This window comes from Epinephelus lanceolatus, chromosome 12 (assembly GCF_041903045.1).
Source record: "Epinephelus lanceolatus isolate andai-2023 chromosome 12, ASM4190304v1, whole genome shotgun sequence".
In the NCBI taxonomy this organism is placed as follows: Eukaryota; Metazoa; Chordata; class Actinopteri; order Perciformes; family Serranidae; genus Epinephelus; species Epinephelus lanceolatus.
The window spans coordinates 5,276,167-5,299,160 of NC_135745.1; the positions used below are offsets into that span (position 1 = coordinate 5,276,167).

Here is a 22,994-nt window from a genome sequence, read left to right on the forward strand (position 1 = left end):
AGCATCACAGCACAGTGATGCGAGGAGAGGGATGAGGTGTGTGAGGCTGAGCCACTTGTCAGTTGTCAAAAGACAAGACATGATTGGTTTGTTTCGATTTACACCTGCCCCAACAGTCCTACATTGTAAACACAGCCAGCATGGTGAGGAGGAGGTTTGTCAACTCACGTTGCGTGTGTCTGTGTAGGAGCCTGAATGAATACTCCATGAAGTATCGGATCACATGGTTTCATCAATGTTACCATAGCTTTTTGGTACACAGCGGCTACAGTAGTTGCAATACACATTTGAAACAGTGAGGCGCTGGAGTGCGCTATCCGTTTGAATGCAATATATGATTTCAACGTTAGATGGGAGAAATTTCTACACACTGTGGCTTTAATGAATGTTGACAAAAAAATGTTTTGTCAATGACCATTTTCTATGACGAAAACAATACGATGACAAGCTAAAAATAGATCTTGATTAAGTAGAACTAAGACCAAATATATGCTTTATTTACGTTGATAACATGAGACAAGACAAAACATGACATGATGACAATGTTAGTGGTAAACTATTGGACATTAAAAGCAAAGAACAGCCGTGATTGCAGTTATCTTCAAATGCTGCATGAGTGAACTCAAATAGTCTGCACCAGGATGTTTCCCTAGTCAGCAAAAACACTCACGCCTGAGCAGCATCAGCTGTTGGTGCAAAGTGTTTGCTGTAATTCAGCAGTAAATAATCAGTGTGTGTGTCTGACTGTGGATGGTGGAGCTGCTGAATGGATTTATGGAGTTTGTTAGTTGCATCAGTGGCTGGTTTGTTAGCTGCTGAACGGCAGTGGAGCAAGCAGCCACTGGCTATCCCCGCAGGACTCCACTCAGTCCAGACTGAAGAAGGTATATGGGTTGATGCTGAATGACAGGCACGTAGGAGGCTCAGTTATCTGTGAAAGTAGCTGTGCTGTACGGAAACAGTCTGAACTCTGAGAGATGAAAGTTAAGTTTTAATCACCAATTACCTATGGAGTGAGTCAATATATCAATCAATTTCATAATTTCACTCCCAACTTGTCAAATACCTTTGTCAGTGGCACTCGGCAGCAGACACTGACACACAGAGGCACCCCTAGCAGCGGTATGATATGCACTGGTTGGCTGCAATTTCTCATACTGCGGGCAACTACCATAACATGAAGAGCAAGAAAGTCCACACAGGGTGGTTGAGAATGGTGGGGGATGGGTCAAACAAACTCTGGACTTACACCCAGAAGACCGTGCTGTTCATTTCCTGTGTGAAACCAAAAGTAAATCAAGTTATTTTAATAAAAACTGTCCCGTACTCTTAGATCCTCTTCTGCAGTCCAACTGATATTACCATCTGCCCGCTTGACTACCACAGGTTCTAGAGCCTTCAACACCATGACATTTGCAATATTGACTCCCTGTCCACTTTCAGCTCCTGTCTGAAAACACACCTTTTCAGGCTGGCATATTCAGTTCTATTTAATAATGGCAGACATATCGAGACTTGCAGTAATGATGTGTTTATTATGATGATTTTATACCTAATTTTTATGAATATGACTTTGTCTAGTTATTTTATTAACTTATTATTGTATATTACTGGATTGTTTGACTTTAAGGTCTATGGATACTTTGCTGCTTCTTTTTCTAACTGTGTCTTGTCAGGTGACCTTGAGTGCTTTGAAAGGTGCCTGTAAACAAAATGCATCATGATTATTAATCACAGAGGCTTCCAGTAACCAGCTTCTCATTCACACCTTCACAGAATCCAAAGTTGCATTTTGAATTTAAGTAAAACTAAAGGAGCTTGAGAGATAGTGAAATGTGTACCTATTCAACATGGTTCAACTGTGACAACTTTGTACATTTTTTATGTAGCCATACAATATATCTTGTCATGATTTTTCTGTCTTCTGCCTTCTCTTGTCCTGTCCTACATTTTCTTTTCTTTCATCTATTTGTTTTCTCTGTACTCTTATCTATTCCGCTCAGATCCAGGAACCTCCCCGTCCAGAGTATCTTCTTCTTTTTCCACTGCCGTGGACGGCAGCACTGAGTGTGTGCCACAGAAGAAACTACACACTAACAGCAGCCTGCTGTGTAACCCGGACTTCACCTCCTGTGCAACGGCTCCACGCTCTCCCAGCACCTTACCACGAAGCTACGTCACAGCCGCTCGTGCAAGCAGCAGGGACAGCCAGCTGGACAGCCTGATGATGCAGCACTCTGATGTGGAGAGGAAGAAGGAGGTGTTTTTGGACCACCTGAGGCAGAAGTATCCTCACCATGCTGCCATCATCATGGGACACCAGGAGCGCATGAGGGAGCAGGTGAGGTTTAAAGCTGTGCTGGTGTGCATTAGCTACCAGTGTTGAACAAAAAGGATATGTTGCTGCCCTCTGTTGACTTTCTCTCCACAGAGAAAGATTTATCAGCAGATCCAAACCTTTAACACTGCAATAGTAATTACAACAATACTGCTGACATCACAAGGAAAGCACTGCTCTCATGAAACTTCCCTTGGCGAATACAGTGTGTTTTAAAGAAGACTATTCCATGATAATATTTTTTCCTCTGACTCATGAAGGAAAGTGAAAACTGTGTCCCCAAGATGCTGACCCATTCATTCCAGTGAGTGCATCCACCAAACAGGTTTTCTGGCTTACTTTAGACTTAAAGGTTTTTTGGGGCCCTTAGAGCATCAGCACTTAGGTCCTAAGTAAATATCAAAAAGCAAAGGCAGCAAAAAATGCTCACATTTATGAAGCTGGAGCCTGGAAATGTTTTTGCATTACAAAGCGACTTAGGTGATTATCAAAATAGTGGCAAATTTATTTTCTGTTAGTTCAATAATTGACTCATAGTTCCAGCTGTTCTTGTACATTTTCATATGTTTTGAGTGTAAAATCTTAATTTGTAAAGTAACAAGTAACTAAAGCTGTCAGATAAAAGAAATGCAGTAGAGGTAGATGGTGACAATGGAAGGAAAAACTCAGATTTGTACTTACAGTACCTGAGTAAATGTGTTAAGTTACATTTCATCACTGGGTGCAGTTTATGTTATATTATCTTTATGAGTTTGTGGGTATGACTTGACCTGTGACTTGATTCACCTGACCAATGACATGACTCGACTTGCTTGACTTGTGGCAAGGACTTGACTTGACTTGCTTGATTTTTGCCACAGTGACTTGGGACTTGCTGGAGCCTTGAACGGTATTAGTTCAGACTTGCTGATGACTTGCACTTGTGTGACTAACTGCCACCTCTGGTGTTCATTGTTCAGGAGGTTTTTACCAGGAGCTGAATTATCCACAGAGGTCTCTTCTCAGACCCGGTTATGGTTTTACCATTAAAAACACTCCATAAAGCAATTTCAAGTTACAAATCAATGTTTCTCCTACCCTTTTTGGCATGTTGGAGACATTCTACTTGCCCAGCACCCGCTAATTTGTACTCACCTTTTTTTTCTGAGAACTTAATGTGTGCTCACATTATTTCTGATCAAGATGTTCAGGAAGTTTTTGCCATGAGCCGCATTATCTGCAGAAGTCTCTTCCTCTGCAAAACAAACAGACAAGGTGATTTAAACCAGTAAAAACATTGCCTAAAGCAGTTTCATGTTACAAATGGGTGTTTCTACAATGCTGTATGGCATATCAGAAACAGGCTGCTAACCAACACCGGTAAGCACCTTTTTTCTCTGGTAACTTAAAATCCAGACATTCAGGAGGCTTATACTGCTAGCCAAATTATCTGCAGAGGTCTCTTCTTCTCCAAACCAATCAGACTAGGTGATTTAAACTGCTAAAAACACTGAATAAAGCAGTTTCGTGTTAAAATTCAGTATTTTTTCCAACACGTTCACAGAAGGGCTGCTAACTATGGTGGCCAATGTGAAAATGCAAATGGCCCTATTATCTAGAACCACTGTTTGGTTTTTCTGTTCTGGGCCACTGTAGAACCCTCACTCCATATGTAGATATAAAAGGCTCATTCAAAGGTAACAAAAACAAAATGATTCTTATTTTCAGGTAATTATATACTCAAGAAAACATACTTTTTATAGTTTATTCCATTCCTGCCAATATATCCAGCTAAACCCACTGGACCTTTAACTTGTATTTAATCTCCACCTTATTGTATCACCTGCACCTATCTGGGCTAAAACGGTCTTCACTGGTCCGAAGTCAGTGTGAGGTGCACACATTCTCACCGCATATTCTTCCCCTATAAATATCGTACACACATCTATATCTGGCCCCAGATGTATTAACGATTTGAAAAAATCCAAACCTATCCCTTTAAGCAGTCTGCTGAAACTAACAAGGCTGCCTGCTGGTCTGAGTTTCTCATTTATATTCCCTCTAAAGCAGACCTAGAAGCACTTTAACTTTGGTGACCTGCTTCTCACCCTCATTTCACATTACTTGACATCTCAGATGAGGTCCAGAGCATGAGAGGACAATTACACAGGGGGATGCTGACGCTCTCACAGCAGCCTGAAATGTTGTCAGGGACATCCTGTATATAACAGGAACTTGGGCTTTCAGCACCAAGATAAGCAGTCGAAGCCATAATGCTAACTTCTCAGACGTGCCTCTATGGATCATCCAGCTTCACCTTTCCAACTAGATAAGATTCTAAATGCTAACCTTTCTCATGTGGACATGATCATTGTGTAGTGATGTGCAGATGTGCCCTGAATACTGTAAGACAGTATCAGTACACTAATGGCTGCTGATATGGGTGTAGATTGTGGATGCAGACATGTGCATTTGTTTTTCCCCATAACAACAACATGAAAGTAGCAGAGGACTCCTCTCTCACCTCCGTAACATTGTCCACCACCTCCAAACCTCGCTGTCACCTATGCTGCAGAGACTCTCATCCATGTACTTGTAACATCCAGGCTCAATTACTGCAACAGTATCCTCTACAGCACCACAAACTCCGTCCTTAAAGGGAAATTTCGGTTTATTTCAACACGTCTCCTATCGTCCTAAATTTGTTTCAAGTGACTAGTGACATAGAAATAATAGTTAGCATGTTAGCCGTTAGCCTAGATACAGCCATAGCGTCAGACCTGTTAAAACGTAATTGAACGGGCCGCCCTTATTTATTTGAGCCAGAATACACTGATGAAGAGCTTCGTGAAATTGAAGAACGGAGGAGGAGGAGAGAGAGAGGCACAACAGGTAGAGGACGAGAGAGGAGGAATGGCTGCTGGAAGGCTTTAGCTCTGGAGATTGGTGGTGTAACGTTACCTGTAAATGCTGTACCCCAATGCCCACAGTTTACCATTTAGCTAAGGCTGTAACTGGTCCCATTCCTTCCAACCAGTTGCAGCCTTAGCTAAATGGTAAACGACAAACATGGCACCACACCTGTAAGGTAAGACAACACGTTTATATGTCGTTTTCTATATGTTCTCTGACATTTATACTAACGATATGAGGCGGTCTTTGTGGAGAAAAAGCTTGTTTAGTGGACTAACTTTGCACTTGAAAGGATGCCCGTTCAATTAAGTTTTAACAGGTCTGACGCTACGGCTGTATCTAGGCTAACGGTTAACATGCTAACTATTATTTCTATGTCACTAGTGACTTGAAACAAATTTAGGACGATACGAGACGGGTTGAAATAAATCAAAATTTCCGTTTAAAGGAGAAGTCTGGTATTTTGCACTTTGAGCTCCATTTCTGGGTTGTTTATGATGAAATAGAGTGGTTAAGACCAAAATTTTTTACGACTGCTCCTTTTCGGAGAATTTGGCTTTCCCCTGCCTGGCTTAACAATGCTGTCTATGGCCATGTGTGAATCTGTCCTAAAACCACCCTAAACATTCATTTTCAAAGCGATGAAACTCACCGAGTGGTCAGTGGTGTTCGTTGATGTTCTGACATAAAAATCGTAGCAAACTGTGGTTTCTGTGATGATTTATTTGACATTTTGTCTAATCCATTGGTTTTCTATAGGAAGCCTCATTGTCCGTTGGTAGAAATCCCCCACTGGAAATGGAAAGGGGGTTGTTTACGACAAGGTTGTAGTCATTGTAGTCCTTTAGCTCAGTGAAATTGCCGGCTCGACAGTGCTGTGTGTGCTCCCGTACATGTGACCACATCACCCCAGTCTTTCATGACCTCCACTAGCTCTTGGTTGAACACAGAATAAACTTCAGGATTCCACTCACCACCTACTAGGCTTTTAACAACCTGGCTCCCCCCTATCTCTCTGACCTCCTCCACCAGCACTGCCCCTCCTGATGTCTCAGCTCTGCTGATGCCAACCACTGTCAGATCCTCAGGACTTTGTGCCAAACCTTTGGTGATAACAGCATTTTCAGTGCCCACCTCCTCTCTATGGAAGTCACAGTAACCGCATCAACACGCCCCAACGCTTACAGCATTTAAAAAGGGCCTCAAAACCCACCTCTACAGACTCGTTTTCCCAAACTACCCACCACCACCACCACCACCACCACCACCACCACTCCGTCTGTTTTTAATCCATTGTTGACTGAATCCATTTTAATCTTTATTATCTGTGTTATCTATTAAAGATCTTTTTATACATATATCCTCTTCTGTTTGATTTTATTTGATTCCGCTAAAAAATCCCAAATTTCTCGTGTCCAGGACGTCAGCCGTTTCACATAAATACACATAAAGCATCTTTGTGACCTAAAAACTCTATATGAGTCAGATGTATAATGGCAGGGGTAATATGTTACAAAAGTAATATGTTACAGTAATATCTTACCTTTTAGCAGTAACAAAGTAATATAATACATTACCAACAGGATTTGGGGTAATATCATTACATTTACAATGTCATGTAACATGTTACCACCTGAAATAAACTGTTCATTGTTTTTATTTTCCATTCATCCACACTGATCCACACTGCTCCACTTCCACTCATGTGCCAACAGAAAAAATATCATCCAAAGGTTGTTGTGTGTTTTCATGTCATTATACGCTACATTACAGAGGGGTGCCAGTGATCAGCACATCTGGGTCATGCCATACTGTGCGTTGTTGTGTTCAGTGTATTTCTGTTAATATGCCTGCAACATCTTCAGCGTGTCCCATCCTGCTTTTTGCGTCCTAAGGCTGCCTGAAAGCAGCTGGGATAAGGAGCTAACCTCCTGTTATTTTTTTCCTCGTCCGGGTGATCAGCACATCTGGGTGATGTTAGTGTATGTTGGATGTGTTTCCATTCACATTCCCTACAACTACAGAGCAACGCCGGCACACAGTCAACTCTCTCTCCTGTGTTGCTGTAGCTAACCGGCACACTGGGTGATGGCAGGTGTGTTTTTGCACTCCCATGTAGTAATTTGCGCTCATCATAGTGACTTACTTGCAAGCCATTCTGTTGTTGTTGTTTTTTGTGCTAACCTAAATATTATTTGTTTATGTTTAGTGTTTCATATCATAGGCCCACAAATACTTATATATCTATCTATATCTCATAATTATTAGATTTTGATGCTCTGCCTGACCCTCCCTGTGTCCAAGGCTATTCATTTAATCATTCTATATCATCACGTTATTATTGACATAAGTAGGGGATTTTAACACAAAATGGTACCCACTGCAAGTGAATGTATGAATGGGTCAGACCTGTGCAGCAAATGAATGAAAGGAAGTGTAATAAACTGGAGCTTCTGTGCTTTGATTACCAACATGTTAACAACATGACCCTCATCCATTTAAAATGAACATTAGTTCTTCTGAGCTCATTTTGGTTAAAGTTACACAAAAATAGTGTAATAAGTAACTTATTACTTTGCACAGAGAGTAATATTGTGAAGTAACTTGTTATTTTTAAATGAAGGTAACTATTAACATGTAATGTATTACATTTTGAGAGTAACTTGCCCAACACTGATTATTATTATTATAATTATTATAAAAGAAACCTGTGCCCTTGGCTACGGGCTATTAAACTACTGCCTACCATGACTATTGACACAAGTTAGTTACACAGCTAAATTGCCTATTACCTTAGTCTGGTAATAGAGTAGAGAGGACATAATGAAGAAAGTATGTGCCCATCTGACGTTTGCTCTGCCACTACAGTGGGATATGCATGAGTTTTCCTGTTTCCAAATTCCTTGCTTTGACTTTAAAATGATAGAGTGGGAGGGATGCTTAATTAGTGATTTATGCCAGTCATTACCCATTAATCATTATCTTGAAATGGAATTTGAATTGAATTATCAGTAACACTGGGTGGAAAAAATGGATCCCTGCATCTTTATTATTCTTGCAGTCCAGAGGAATATTGTGTTTTGGTGCCGGTGCAGTGCTGAGCTATTGAGTGTTTGCATGTGTAGCGATGGGAGATAATGAGTACCTTTCATTGTATTATTTCAATGAAGAAGTGACAATTATAGGCTACTGTTTTGTTGTATTACTTTAATTATGTGTCTGGGGGGCTGACTGGAGTTATCCTGACTTACTCCATGTGACTTGTGTCATGCCATGAAGTTGTCGAGTTGGTCTGCTTTGCTAGTCAGACAGGTAAAGCCAGCATTATTTACTGAGGTGGAGTTTTGTTGTAATAGTGCACCAGCAAGAGGGAGAGCGAGCCAAGCAAAGAGGGGTGGGGTTTTTCAGTGCACCTGACTCTGACAGAGAAATAGCCTGCAGATTGAAACAAAAACAGTTTAAGAGAGAAGAAGAAAATATCTAATTTGGTGTGAAGCGCTGGGACTGGATTTGACCCCCAAAACTTGACTTAGCTGGCGTTGGACAGAAGATAAATTAGCACTTTGACACGACAGCAAGCCTCTGCCTCCAAGTAAGATCGTTTAACTTGTTTGAATATAACTTTACCAAACAGTAATTCACTGACCGAAAGTCTTTATTTCCGACTGCTTAAAAGAAGTGAACATTTAGTTTGAAAGCAGCCACACAACCCAGCCGCGTTTAGAAACTTTCTGTTCACTCACACACACTTGAAGCTGGTGTTGTTCGTTTGTCCAGCCGGACTAACGAGCTGCTGTATCAACACATGATTATGTGGGTTGTTCTGGTGTCTGCTGAGCTGCGACACGCTCCGCTCCGCTCTATGGAGAGGCATGGAGCGCCAATCCCCATTTAACATCTGTCAATTTCCTGTTATGTCGATTAGTGACATAAATTCCACCATATCCAAAGTAATTGAACGACCGAAAATTAAGCGCTAAGGTCTCTTCCTCCATTCGGCTTTAGTTCAATACGCCAAAAACAAGATATTTTAATAAAATGTCGACTTGTAGCATGTCTATTTTCACCGGAGTTAGCACGATTGTTGAGAGAGTGCTAGCAAACTGTCAGCCAGCTGTGTAAGAGATGATGTTTAACAGAAATAACTGACAGACTGCCATTTAATTACAGCCTATGTGTGGTGTTATAGCTACGTTAATAAAAGAAGTAGCTAGATGTCCCTAGAACGCCACATTTTAACAGAGTCTCCATCACACCTGTACCTCCAGTGACGTTTACACGCCTGTGGGCACACGTGCATGGCAAGAGTGGCAAGGTCTTGGCAGCAGATGATCAAGTGAAACTTGGATCTGCAGTTGCAATTAAAATATCTCAAAATGCATTCAAATGATTATATATTACAAATAATTACAATGTGTCCAACCAATGACAATCCGCAATACACAATTCTATCTGTAAAGGAGATATTTTGATTAACAACGTGAGTGATATTATATAAAAAGAATGTAGAAATTATTCTATCACTATTCAGTTATTGACACTGCCCATTAGAATTTGCTGAAGTAATACCAGTTCCCATTAAAACCTCTTAATTCATGTTTATCAAAATAACTCAAATACTTACATTGTATTGGATTTTTTTTAAAATTTAGTGAAAATTACTTATTTCATTTAGATCAAACTTTTTAGTTTTTGTAACATTCTAAACTACAGTAGCCTATCTTCATATGATTATGACAGAAGACATGACTCATTATGAAGAGGTTTTCTGATTTATTGACTTATCACCTAACCCTGAAATTATAGTTTCATTTTCATATATGAAATTTTATAGTTTCTGAAACTTCCATGCAACTTCACAAAACTAACTTTTAATTATGTAACAATTATATTAATATTTCTTTAAAGTGGCGTATGGTAGTCACAATGGGCCCCAGTGCACCCTAGCTAGTATTTATGTGCCTAAATTAGTTACAGTGTAATCTTATCGACTCGTCACATGATCAAATAGATACTTGACATTGTATAACACATACACATTACCCAGAAATCATTACTGCATGTGTGTATATAACAAAAATTTCAGTTTCTTTTTTTATTTTATTAACCCTGTTTTAACCAGGTAAGTCTCGTTGAGATCAACAGTCTCCTTTTCAAGTGGGACCTGGCCAAGACAGCAGCATACAATAAAGTTACAGCCAAACAACAACACGATAAAAAAATATAATTATATATAATAACATGTAGAAATATTTGAACCAGGGGCGTAAATATAGACAGTGCAGGCAGTGCGGTTGCACTGGGGCCCATGGGGTGAAGGGGCCCGACTGACACCTGGAAATATGTCTGTGTTCAAAGAAGAACTCACGTTAAAACAAAAATGGTGCTATTTTCCATACATGCCCTAAATAAGGCAAACCCATCTCCATCATGGCTTTCTGGTTTTGTAAAACAGTGTCAATCTATAACAAATTATAAACTAATAATTTCCTATTTTCTTTTGTAGATTTGTCTTATGCAGATATGTAATGATGATTGCTATGTCATATGTATGTTAATGTGTCCAATATGAAGTATCTGCAAGTGGATGTAACGTAAAAGCGGCAGTAAGACACACTGTTATAAAATATATATACACCTAAAACTCTGTGCGTGTGTGTGTGTGTGTGTGTGTGTGTGTATGTGCTTCATAACTTGTAACTAGGGCGTAATAGGGCCCCTCATATTAGCCTGCACTGGGGCCCATTGTAACTACCTTACGCCACTGATTTGAACCCCTACGCATAATCACAAGAACCAACCGATTCATTCATCCTTGTATATATAAGAGCTTTAAATTCAGGCAGAGAGACCAGTTTGTGTAGTTTCAAATCTTTTTAAAGAATATTCCAAGTGAGAGTAGCAGAGCACATAAAAGCTTTCTTTCCCTGCTCAGTCCGTGCACAAAGAACAGACAACAAACTAAATGTTGAGATCTCAGACTATAGGTACAGTCAGCTCTCTGTTCAGTCAAAGTACAAATATTTGAAAGGACTTTAGCCAGTATGGCTTTATAAATGAACAGATCTCAGTGACTGGGTATACAAAAGGTCAGAGATGCCAACCAGCCCCGGAATAAAGCTTGCCATATATTTCTGCCCTACAAACTGTAAGAGGGCCCATTCTCTCCATGGGCACCCTCACCTAATTGGCCCAAATGCAACTGCACTGCCTGCACTGTCTGTATTTACGCCCCTATTTCATTAATATTAAATTAGCATTTTGGTCAGTGTAACTTGGACTCAAAAAGAAAACTTTAATGTTCTAAAGAGGTCATTTGTGGTACAGCACAGTAAACGAAAAACACAATGTAAATGCAATTAAAACATAGAACAACAAGACAACAAAGAAAGTCCATGAGTAGGATCTGTCACTACTAAATAAATCAGACATATACTGCACATCCCTATGTATGTCCCCTCTCACATCTGTCAACATAACCTCCTCCCAACTCTAATCCTATAATGCAGTTGGGTAATTGCTACAGGAATAGAAGCCTTTTTAGCTTGGTTAGTTCTGATCTTAGGAAATCTGTATCTGCAACCACAAGGGAGTGTGTGGAATTCCACTGAAAGTGGATGAGATGTTTCCAGGCAGACCTTGTCTGCCCTTCTCCTTTTCTCTTCCCAGTGTCAGGTCAGTTTCAAAGGTACAAAATACATTATGGTGTGACATAGCCTATTAAAAGAGAACAGTAGTTACTGGGTGTTTGTTTACTCCATTTCTATGAATATAAGAATTGTAAGGTGAGGAACAGAGAGTGAGAGATGTAAACCAAGACCAGATGACCATAGTTTATTAAATGCAGAACAGCGATGATACGGACATTCCATGCACCAGACGTATATGGACCTGCTGATGCACATTCAACCCCCGCTGGACCTGTTCCTATGAGTCAGCTGTCACTCTGTGTCATTGTGGAGAATCCAGTCTGTGGTATAGTTTACACACTTCACTGATGAACCAGAGAAGAATTATAGAGACACACTGGGCTTGATGATCAAGACAGCTTTTGTATCATGTCTATACCTCTGTCTGATATCAGGGTGAGGGCTACAAGCCAAAATGCTTTGGTTGTTCAGTATTATTTTACTGTGAAGTCCTAAGCTGATGAAACCATGAGCATTAGTTCTGCTTCTTTATGCTAACAAATTAGTGTACACAAGCTCCATACATACCAGTCACACACCATGCAAAATGCTGATTGACGGTAGACTCTATGCAAACAACTTAGCACGCACTATGTTAAATGATAGCTCAGCTTCTATGACAGTCAATCAATTGTCTGCTTTGTGAATGCTACTATAGAGCAGCTTTACACACACTGTATAACAAGTGTCACTATAATATTGATACATTCTTGAGTGTGTGGCCAACAGACTAGAGACAACAGTACAAAGGACACTGAATGTTGCAGACTACTGCTGTTTTGGAAAGGGACTGTATGACAGCCATCTTGCTTCATCCACTTGACCTGGTGTAATTGGAACCAATAGTTAAAGCTACAACTCTTCATACCACGCATTGGGCCTCATGCAAGAAACAATATACAGACAAATTTTCCCTTATTTTTGTTCATATTCATAATTTTTTTTTTGTTAATATATATCGGTTTCTGGGATTCACCTTTTTTTTTCTTGTTTTTGCTTTTCTCTTAGGTAAGAACAAATTTTATGAGTGGTTTGAGAGCACCCTTACCAAGATAAGAAAGAAATGTTTTTATAGTCCACAAATTGTTGCCCAACCCAAGGCAACATAAGTTAAATTTGAGGAACATTTAAAATGGTCCATTGGTCCATTGATTCCAATATCTGTATTCCAGTGTGTGTCCCTCTGCTGACCAGTGCTGGAATGTAACTAAGTACATTTAGACAAGAACTGTACTGAAGTACAAATTTGAGGTATTTTTTTACTTGATAATTGTATCTCATGACACTTGCTCCTTCTACTCCACTACACTGCAGAGGGAAATACTGTACTTTTACTCCACTACTTATTTGATTACTTGATACAAGTTATTTTACAGATTAATTAAGAGTTTTGCACACAAACCATATGAAAATACACAAGTGCAGCTTTGGAACAATTTTTATAATCATTTAGGTCATTTTTATGCAAAAACATGGCATGGTTTCAGCCTCTCGGATATGAGGCCTTGCAGCCTTTCTTTTTAATTAACTTTTCTGCAGGAGTTTGTTTACTTTTAATACTTAAATACATTTTCCTGATTGTACTTATATTATTTTTTAATAATTTTGACAGAGCTTTTACCAGTAACAGAGTATCTTTACAGTGTGGTATGAGAACCTTTACTTAAAGGATCTGAATACTTCCTCCCACACTGCTGCTGACACAGTAGATGTTTTGTCATTGCTGAGTTTTTTTATTTTATTTACTGTAACACCAGTATTGACACTCACATTTACTTTTTGAGTTTATTTAACAGTACATTGACTTCACTATTGCAGAAGTTTTTCTTCCTCTTCCAGACTTTTTTGGTGGCATCTCTCCAATTCTCTGGTTCACCTGCCCTTATATAGTGTTTAGGCGTTACCTACAGTACAGGCCAAAAGTTTGGACACACCTTCTCATTCAATGCGTTTTCTTTATTTTCATGACTATTTACATTGTAGATTCTCACTGAAGGCATCAAAACTATGAATGAAAACATGTGGAGTTATGTACTTAACAAAAAAAGGTGAAATAACTGAAAACATGTTTTATATTCTAGTTTCTTCAAAATAGCCACCCTTTGCTCTGATTACTGCTTTGCACACTCTTGGCATTCTCTCGATGAGCTTCAAGAGGTAGTCACCTGAAATGGTTTTCCTACAGTCTTGAAGGAGTTCCCAGAGGTGTTTAGCACTTGTTGGCCCCTTTGCCTTCACTCTGCGGTCCAGCTCACCCCAAACCATCTCGATTGGGTTCAGGTCCGGTGACTGTGGAGGCCAGGTCATCTGCCGCAGCACTCCATCACTCTCCTTCTTGGTCAAATAGCCCTTACACACCCTGGAGGTGTGTTTGGGGTCATTGTCCTGTTGAAAAATAAATGATCATCCAACTAAACGCAAACCGGATGGGATGGCATGTCGCTGCAGGATGCTGTGGTAGCCATGCTGGTTCAGTGTGCCTTCAATTTTGAATAAATCCCCAACAGTGTCACCAGCAAAACACCCCCACACCATCACACCTCCTCCTCCATGCTTCACAGTGGGAACCAGGCATGTGGAATCCATCCGTTCACCTTTTCTGCGTCTCACAAAGACACGGCGGTTGGAACCAAAGAGCTCAAATTTGGACTCATCAGACCAAAGCACAGATTTCCACTGGTCTAATGTCCATTCCTTGTGTTTCTTGGCCCAAACAAATCTCTTCTGCTTGTTGCCTCTCCTTAGCAGTGGTTTCCTAGCAGCTATTTGACCATGAAGGCCTAATTCGCGCAGTCTCCTCTTAACAGTTGTTCTAGAGATGGGTCTGCTGCTAGAACTCTGTGTGGCATTCATCTGGTCTCTGATCTGAGCTGCTGTTAACTTGCGATTTCTGAGGCTGGTGACTCGGATGAACTTATCCTCAGAAGCAGAGGTGACTCTTGGTCTTCCTTTCCTGGGTCGGTCCTCATGTGTGCCAGTTTCGTTGTAGCGCTTGATGGTTTTTGCGACTCCACTTGGGGACACATTTAAAGTTTTTGCAATTTTCCGGACTGACTGACCTTCATTTCTTAAAGTAATGATGGCCACTCGTTTTTCTTTAGTTAGCTGATTGGTTCTTGCCATAATATGAATTTTAACAGTTGTCCAATAGGGCTGTCGGCTGTGTATTAACCTGACTTCTGCACAACACAACTGATGGTCCCAACCCCATTGATAAAGCAAGAAATTCCACTAATTAACCCTGATAAGGCACACCTGTGAAGTGGAAACCATTTCAGGTGACTACCTCTTGAAGCTCATGGAGAGAATGCCAAGAGTGTGCAAAGCAGTAATCAGAGCAAAGGGTGGCTATTTTGAAGAAACTAGAATATAAAACATGTTTTCAGTTATTTCACCTTTTTTTGTTAAGTACATAACTCCACATGTGTTCATTCATAGTTTTGATGCCTTCAGTGAGAATCTACAATGTAAATAGTCATGAAAATAAAGAAAACACATTGAATGAGAAGGTGTGTCCAAACTTTTGGCCTGTACTGTATGCTAATAGGTGACTTATGATCAAGTAGGGTTCATTATTTAGCACATCTGGGTATGAGCAGATTTAGAGGGGTAAGAACGTTTGTGCATCTGGAGTTGACTCCTCTCATTTTTTTTCTCTTAACAGAAAATTAAGAGGAAATATTAGAGAAATTTACAAGAATGTTGCTGCATGATGCCCATTTAGTAGAAGACAAGTCACAGTTTCTTAACACTATGACGCAGAGAGGACAAACAGTTCAATTTTCATAAGCTGTGCACCATATTTTGCCAGCCATAAAAATCAGTTAAATACTACCTCAATATAGGAGTCTAGCGATGTCTTTGGAGAGACACTTTGTTACAGTGTAATGCATGGATTCAAATCAAGCCAGCCAAGGTCAAAGTTAGGCAATAAAAGGTGAGGTTAAAAAAGATGAGGTAAAAAAAAAAGCCAAATATGTGAGGTGTAAATTGCCTCTATGGGCTCTAGTTTTGCAGACCCGGCGAGGCGGGGGCGCAGCGCACCTGCGCTTCGCCAACTGGGTGTGGCCAGGCAGATTTTGCATGTTTGGCACACCGTGCGCCTGCCGCAGCTACTCCTCTTTCCCACCTCCGTCCCTCCTACCTGCACAAGTCGGAAAGAGGGAGGAGAGAAGGCGTGGAGTGGGTTTTACACACATCACACCAATCAAATGAGCCCCTCTCCTTGCCCTTAAATGCGCCGCGCAAAGGCGTAATGAGAGTTTACTCAATTCGCCATGGCAGAAGAGAGCAGCAGCGTCAGATGGCCAAACTTCTCCCAGGAGGAAACTGATGTTTTGGTCCGGGAGGTCCAAGCTCGCAGCAGACTTCACAACATTATGTATCTAATAACACACACTATCTCTCCACCAGCATCTCCCTCTCTCCCTCTCTTCCACACACACACACACACACACACACATGTACAAACCTCACCTCCTGATGCTTGCTGGAAATCCATTTAACTTTTTGTAAACTTTGTAACTTTTTTAACTCCCCCTGTGAGTGACAGGCGGTTTTGGTTGCTTAGTAACGGCAGGCGCGACAGTAGTGCAACCTCCGAAGTGCCGTGGATAAAAGGATGGAAACGGCACAGCTGGCGTTTTCCACGCGCTTTTAGACGCTACATCTGAACGGGGCCTAAGGCACCCCCAAGGCTCAGGGGCATGGAATTACATGGCCTACTGTGTGGTGGCAGTGAGCACACGCTCCCCAAATGAGGTGCCAGCAGCCACATTCAGGCAGTAAAATCTGGCACATGTGGATGGACTTGACCATGTAGCAGTTGCACAGACCTCAGAGAGGGTGGCACCCCACCACAAGGCCCACTAGGTAGCTAAAAAAAAAATTATGGCGAAAACGTAGTTTCTTCCAACACTAGAATTAAGATAAAAGTATTCACAAACGAAAAACCACTAATGGTCGGTGATAAGTAGTGTTTAACTTTTGATTGAACACTAAATTAAAACCCTCGGCGCACACTGCAGCACAATCAAACAGATGCATAACTCAGAGCATCAGAAGTGTCTCTGACACAAGACTCAGAGTGGACTGGTGGAACTGGAAAATGCATATTAAGCCTACTAGTTACTACTTATGTTTTTTAAGTGATTTCCCAAATTTGTTGTTGAGTTGTGATATGCCAATTGCTTTTGGCAAATCTGGCACTCTGCTTTCTGGGGGTTGTCGGGGCATATTTTAAAGTGCAGCCACACATCTGATGACCTCTTGGACATGTCTGCCAGCTCTGAGTGCTGAGCTTCGAATTTTTTGGGTCAGCCCTAGTTTGGATGCAACATGACATCAGCAAGCCTATAATCCCCTGTATGAGCAGCCTTGATAACTACCATCCTACCACCACGGGAGGTCCACACAAAGCTGCACGGTGACAAGCACCACTGCCTGCAGCTGTCTCTGCGGACTCTGCTGAGGCCGCTGCCAGCCCTGACCTTGCTTCAAGGTGCCTGACACCTCCTTAGCACAGCGACGGGCTTCCTGGCCCTGCTGAATCATCATGGATGTATCAGGCCGACACAAGGCAGATGGCTCAACAGGCAGTTTGAGCAGACACGCCCTATCCTCTGGCTGCAGCATGGACTGTGACAGCCAGAGATGGTGCCTGGCCACCCAAAAACCTGCCATAGCACTGCCAGCTGCTTCACCCTGCTCTCTTATGAGCTTTGGAAGAAGTGAGGAGACACGTTGTAGTTCAGCTATTAGATCCGTACTACACCCTTCCTCACTGGCCAACCAGATGGAGCTGGTACAGGGACATTATGGCACCTGTGTTTGCCAGCTGTGTCTGGACTGCCATGGCTCCATGCATTTTTCCCAACAAGCCATCCATTACCTTGAAGTTTCTACTCAGGCAGTTCGCCTTGCCCAAGAGGGACTTTGATGGAGCCACCAAGGCAGCCAAAGCCTGATCCATGGAGGACAATGGCCAACAGCCTATCCTCCCCCGGTTGTCAACTTTAGCCATACGACGACAGAGCCCCGACCAGTGTGCCCCTGCCGTCGGTGTTGTAAACTGACTCCTGACCACCTCCTTGAAATCAGAAAGGAGAGGCACAAGGAGCTTTGTGGGTTGCCCCCCTGTTTCACCATTGAAACGGGAAGGGGCCGGACCCTGATCAGCTGGCAGGTCAAGCCCCAGAGCCAAAGTAGCCCAGCCAATAATATCCAACCCAGCAGAGGGCCCAGGAGCAGGGAAGTTCCTATATGACACAGTCCAACACCCCCTACTCAAAATGTAATAGTGGAGACGGGGGGAGCAACCTGATGGGTGCCCATCCCCCACTACTGGACCTGCCAACCTAGGGCGCTAAGCTGGCTGCAGGCCCTGAGAAGGGACTGGTGGACATCTGCCAAACAAATGGCAATGGGCTTCCCTTTGTTTAGCAGAGCAGAAGGAGTTTATGCATGAAGCTGGATTATCACTAGCAGTCACTCCAGGCTCAATTGCCTAACATAGCACACAGAAGTCATGGCCATCCTCTACTGGCATATTAACATTACAACCCACAAAAGAAGGGCCCTGCCATCTTGCCATCGTCTCTCTCTCTCTTTCAAGAGAGAGAGACGATGGCAAGAGTGATGTCACTGTAGTGGGACTAGAAAGTGCACTCTTTAGCTATAGCAATAGCGCTGCTAACTTACTTTCCCTGAGCCAACAGATGTGAGTGTGGCCACAGTATCGATTTTTTTTTTGACACTGTACAGCAGGACACTTATACTGGAGGGAGATGGTTTTGTTGTAATGAGGAAATGGGAAGCCTCCGCAGGCGCAAACCGGAAAACCACCTACACCTCACAGTGGCTAACTGTGGAGGAAAGCTGCCCGCTGCCCCCTGAACATCACAACCCCCCCCCCCCCCCCCCCAAAAAACTAAGTCAGGCGTGATTGCAGACCCCGAAATCGAATTGGATCAAAATTGTATTGTGGCAGACTTTGTAATATCGGCAAATATCATATAAAGGTCAAGGTCACCGTGACCTCAGAGAACAGGTTTTTGGTCATAACTCATAATTCATACTCTAGTTATGACAAAATTGTACACGGTGTTTAATGGGATAAAATGATGAAGTGACGACATATCCAAAAGGTCAAAGGTTAACTTCCTCATGACATCATAGTGTTCTGCATAAAACACTTTTCTTATCATTACTCTAAATCATATCTCAGAAAGAGAAGGGGAGACATTTGGTCAGATACTGAATTAGTGACATTGATCTTGGAATGCATTGAAACTGTGCTGATTGTATAGATCTTCTGTGCTGTTGGAGGGAAGATGTGTATAAAGCATTCATGTTTTCAGAGACATGGGTGTAAACTGTAAGTGAAAGCTGATGAAGGCTCTAGAGCTAAAATGCATAGTGCTACGGAGCACGGAGAGAGGTGAGTTGATGAGAACTAGATCACCAAAGATTACACATACATAAGATTGCTAAATCAACAGATAGTAATTAAACCTGACTCTATAAAAGATGTACAGTTTCAAAAGATGCCTCTAAAATAAGCAGTAATAGCTTCCTTAAGAAGAAAAATCTTTGTTTTTTTCCTTTTTAGAATTAAATGTTGAGGTGTGTTGGAATAAAATATAAGTTAGTATCCATAAAGATAACTTTATTTACATATACTTATAGTGCTGAACTGCAGTGACGAGACGGATTCTTCTACGGCTGCTTTGTGATTCATGTTTAGTGGCACGTGACACCACTAAAAAGCATCATTAGTGCTTTTTTCAAATACAGCATTGGGGCAGTGTAATCTGACTTGTCAGCTTCCCTCAGGCCTGTAATTAGCAGTCCTCAAGACCTACTTTGTCTCTTTAAGGTGGGAACAAACTGCGTGTATCAGAGGCACTTAGCAGGGTTTACAGGGTTGAACTACAATAAGTGTGTGTGTTTGAAGTTTTTGGATAGGAGTGCTTCAGGCAGTCCTCAGCTGTTATCCTTTATGCAGTCAGCTTGTAGTTTGCTGCTGCTGTAATGTGACGGAGCCAGACTGATTCACTTTAAACAGAGTAGTGGTTGAAGTGGTCATCTGTCTGCTGTTACCTTTCATTACATCCACCTCCACTATGATGGAAGCTCCTCCCTCACATCAGGTAAACAGTTATGCTTAATGTCAGCACTGGTCATATGAAGTCATATGAAGGATGTGAGTGTTTGTGTATGGGGCAGGCACATATTTGCACATTGTAACAAATGATGCGTAAGGACACAAGGAACTTCTAACCATGAAAGCCATTCATTCAGTCATTTATTAGCTGTGTAACAACTTCATCACACAGTCATTCTCTGCAGCTCTGAAATCCTGAGCGTGTTTACACTGAATAAGTTTGCTTTCATAATTTTATGGGGATGAGTGTCAATATACAACCACATTTTTAAAAAAAAGTTGTAGCATTGTGTGAAACATAATTAAAACATAATGTGCTAATTTGATAATTTATTTTTAGACATATATTCAATTTAAAACAAGACAAAGACAATATTTAATGTTCAAACTGATAAACTTGTTAAAAATTGTTTAGGGATGTCTCCATCTGATCTCAAAGATCAGGATCAGGGCCAATCAAGGCATTTTTTTTAACTGATCGGGATCACCTAAATTGAGCTATATAGAGCCCGATTCGATCCAGTATTTTTCGTCAGCTGTCACACATCGTCAACTCTCCAGCGTCTCGCGGTTTGTCCCTCCTCCACTCTGCTGAGCTCAATGTGTCTAAGAGCTTGAACTGAGCCCCTCAAACCATGAAACGCCGCAGGTCATTAAATAAAACACAGTATGATACTGTTTAGTTACATTATTTACCAAAGTTATGTACACACTTTCATTTTAGCTATGTGTGAGAGTCTCTTGGCCTTGCTTTCAATTATGATGCGTGGTGTTTCACCGCCCTGCCGGTGGGAGAGACAGGCAGCAGTGCAGAACTGACGACAACCACACTCACCATGCCATTGCAAGTGCAGCAAAAGCTCCACAAGCAAACAGCCAATTAAAGTTAAAATATCGATCTGTGCAAAAGCTATTTTAAATTTAGTCTTAGTCTTGAGATGAAAATACTTATTAGTTTTTGTCACATTTTAGCCATTTTTATCTTTCATAGTATAAGTGTAGTTTTATTTGACAAAAATTCAAAACATTTTTGTAAATTAAAATGTGATTTTAATTTTTATAATCTTTACACTAATCTGGTTAGGCTTATTTTATGTATCAGAAATTAGAGTAATCTTTTTTTACAACTACAATGATTTCTGCACACTTAAAAACTGTCATTTCTCCAGCAGTATTTGACAGGTTTGAGGGGCGATTTACGAGCACACACTTAATCATTTGAAAAGCTTATGCTCTCAAAAACTTTGACACCACAAAAACTTAACTGAGACAACTAGGATTTGTACCCAGGTTCACTGTAAACGCTGACTTATCCATCTCACTGTTAAGAAGCAGAAAAATACTTAATTAAAGCCTGAGTTCTTTCATAATCTGCAACATGTTAGTCTGGAGGTTAAAACTTGTGTCCTTTCACAGAGTTGGCGGATAAAACTTAACTTTCCTCTCTGCCAGAGAAAACGGAGTTCTTACTGTTTATTTACAGCACAGCTACACTCACAGATAATTGAGCCTCCTACCTGCCTGACAAACAGCATCAACCCATAAACCTTCCTGAGACAGTCCAGACTGAGTTTAATAGAGTTCGGGACATCCCTAGTAAATATACAGTTATTCTGAATATAATGGTAAACAGACTTGTATTTGTATAGCGCCTTTTAGGGTTGTCACAATACTAAAATTTCAAACTCAATATCGATACCCAGGAAAATATTCAATACTCGATACCATTTTCGATACAGCAGCAAAAAATTAAGAGGCATGTCATTTTTTAAATAAAGATCAGAACAGTAACATCAATGATAACAACAAAAAATCCCCCCAAAATAAATAACAACCAGAAACAAGATCTGTCCATACAAATGTATTTATCTACAGCCCTGTTTATTTTCTGTGCTTCTGGTGAATTGGCACCATATTTTCGTTGCTGATCAAATAGAGATGGTAGTTTAGGCTCGGGATGCTCCTGTTTCTACCTCACTATGTGATCAGAGAACCAGGGGTTACGGGAGAAACCAAATGTTTTTTCAGCTTCAATCTGTGACTTTACAGTTAACATAACTTTTCAGACACACATCATTGCGATGTCCTGTTAAACTAACATTGTCTATTAATGTTGATAAAGTTTTCTGCTTAGCTCCCACATTAACGTTAGAAGTTATATTTTAGTTTGATGCTGGCGACACCAGCTGCTCAGCTGCTAGTGAGGGGAGGGGCTGTACCTGCCGTCTGCAGCGTGCTGTGTTCACTTCACTAAATATTTCCAAAGAGCGCTTTTTCCTTTATCATTTTTCACCAAAACTGGCTGCTCTGATCCTCCTGCAGTCGCGCTAGCCATATTACAGCAGAAATGTGTGCATGCATGCACAGCGACGACAACAAGCCGGGTTGCAGCGAGGGCTCTGTGCCTGCCAGACGCTGCCTGCACAGCGCGTGTCCGTCGGACCCATCGTGCGTACCTGACAGGCGTTGAGGTGGCGTGCACTGTTAGTATCAATGCTTTTGTAAATTAGTATTGTATCCAGATACAGCGTTTGAGTATCGATACTTTTCAGAGTATCAATACTTTTGACAACCCTAGGGCCTTTCTAGTCTTCCGACCACTTAAACTGCTTTTACAGTACATGTCATATTCACCCATTCACGCATAGGTAGCCGATTACCATACGAGTTGCCACCTGCTCATCAGTTTAACAGCTGCAATCACCCACAAACCAGTGGCACAGCCATCAGGAGGAATTTGAGGTTCAATGTTTTGCACAAGGACCCTTTGGCATGCAGACTGGAGGAACTGGGGATGAACCACCAGTCTTCCAATTAGTGGGCAACCTGCTCTACTTTCTGTGCCACAGCTGCCCTATGCCTGCAACACATTCCAAAGATGTTGGGACACGGGCATATTTACTTCACCTTT

The 22,994-nt window shown here is 41.3% G+C and overlaps 1 protein-coding gene across 2 annotated transcripts in view; it reads left to right on the top strand.

Moving 5' to 3' along the window:
• LOC117272259 (uncharacterized) overlaps positions 1-22,994 on the top strand; it is a 163,398-nt gene that overhangs the window by 52,672 nt on the left and 87,732 nt on the right. For both annotated transcript variants that reach the window (XM_078172892.1, XM_033651079.2), the window contains exon 2: positions 2,004-2,341. In XM_078172892.1, the coding sequence (XP_078029018.1) occupies positions 2,004-2,341 (338 nt within the window). The remainder of the gene's footprint in view (positions 1-2,003; positions 2,342-22,994) is intronic.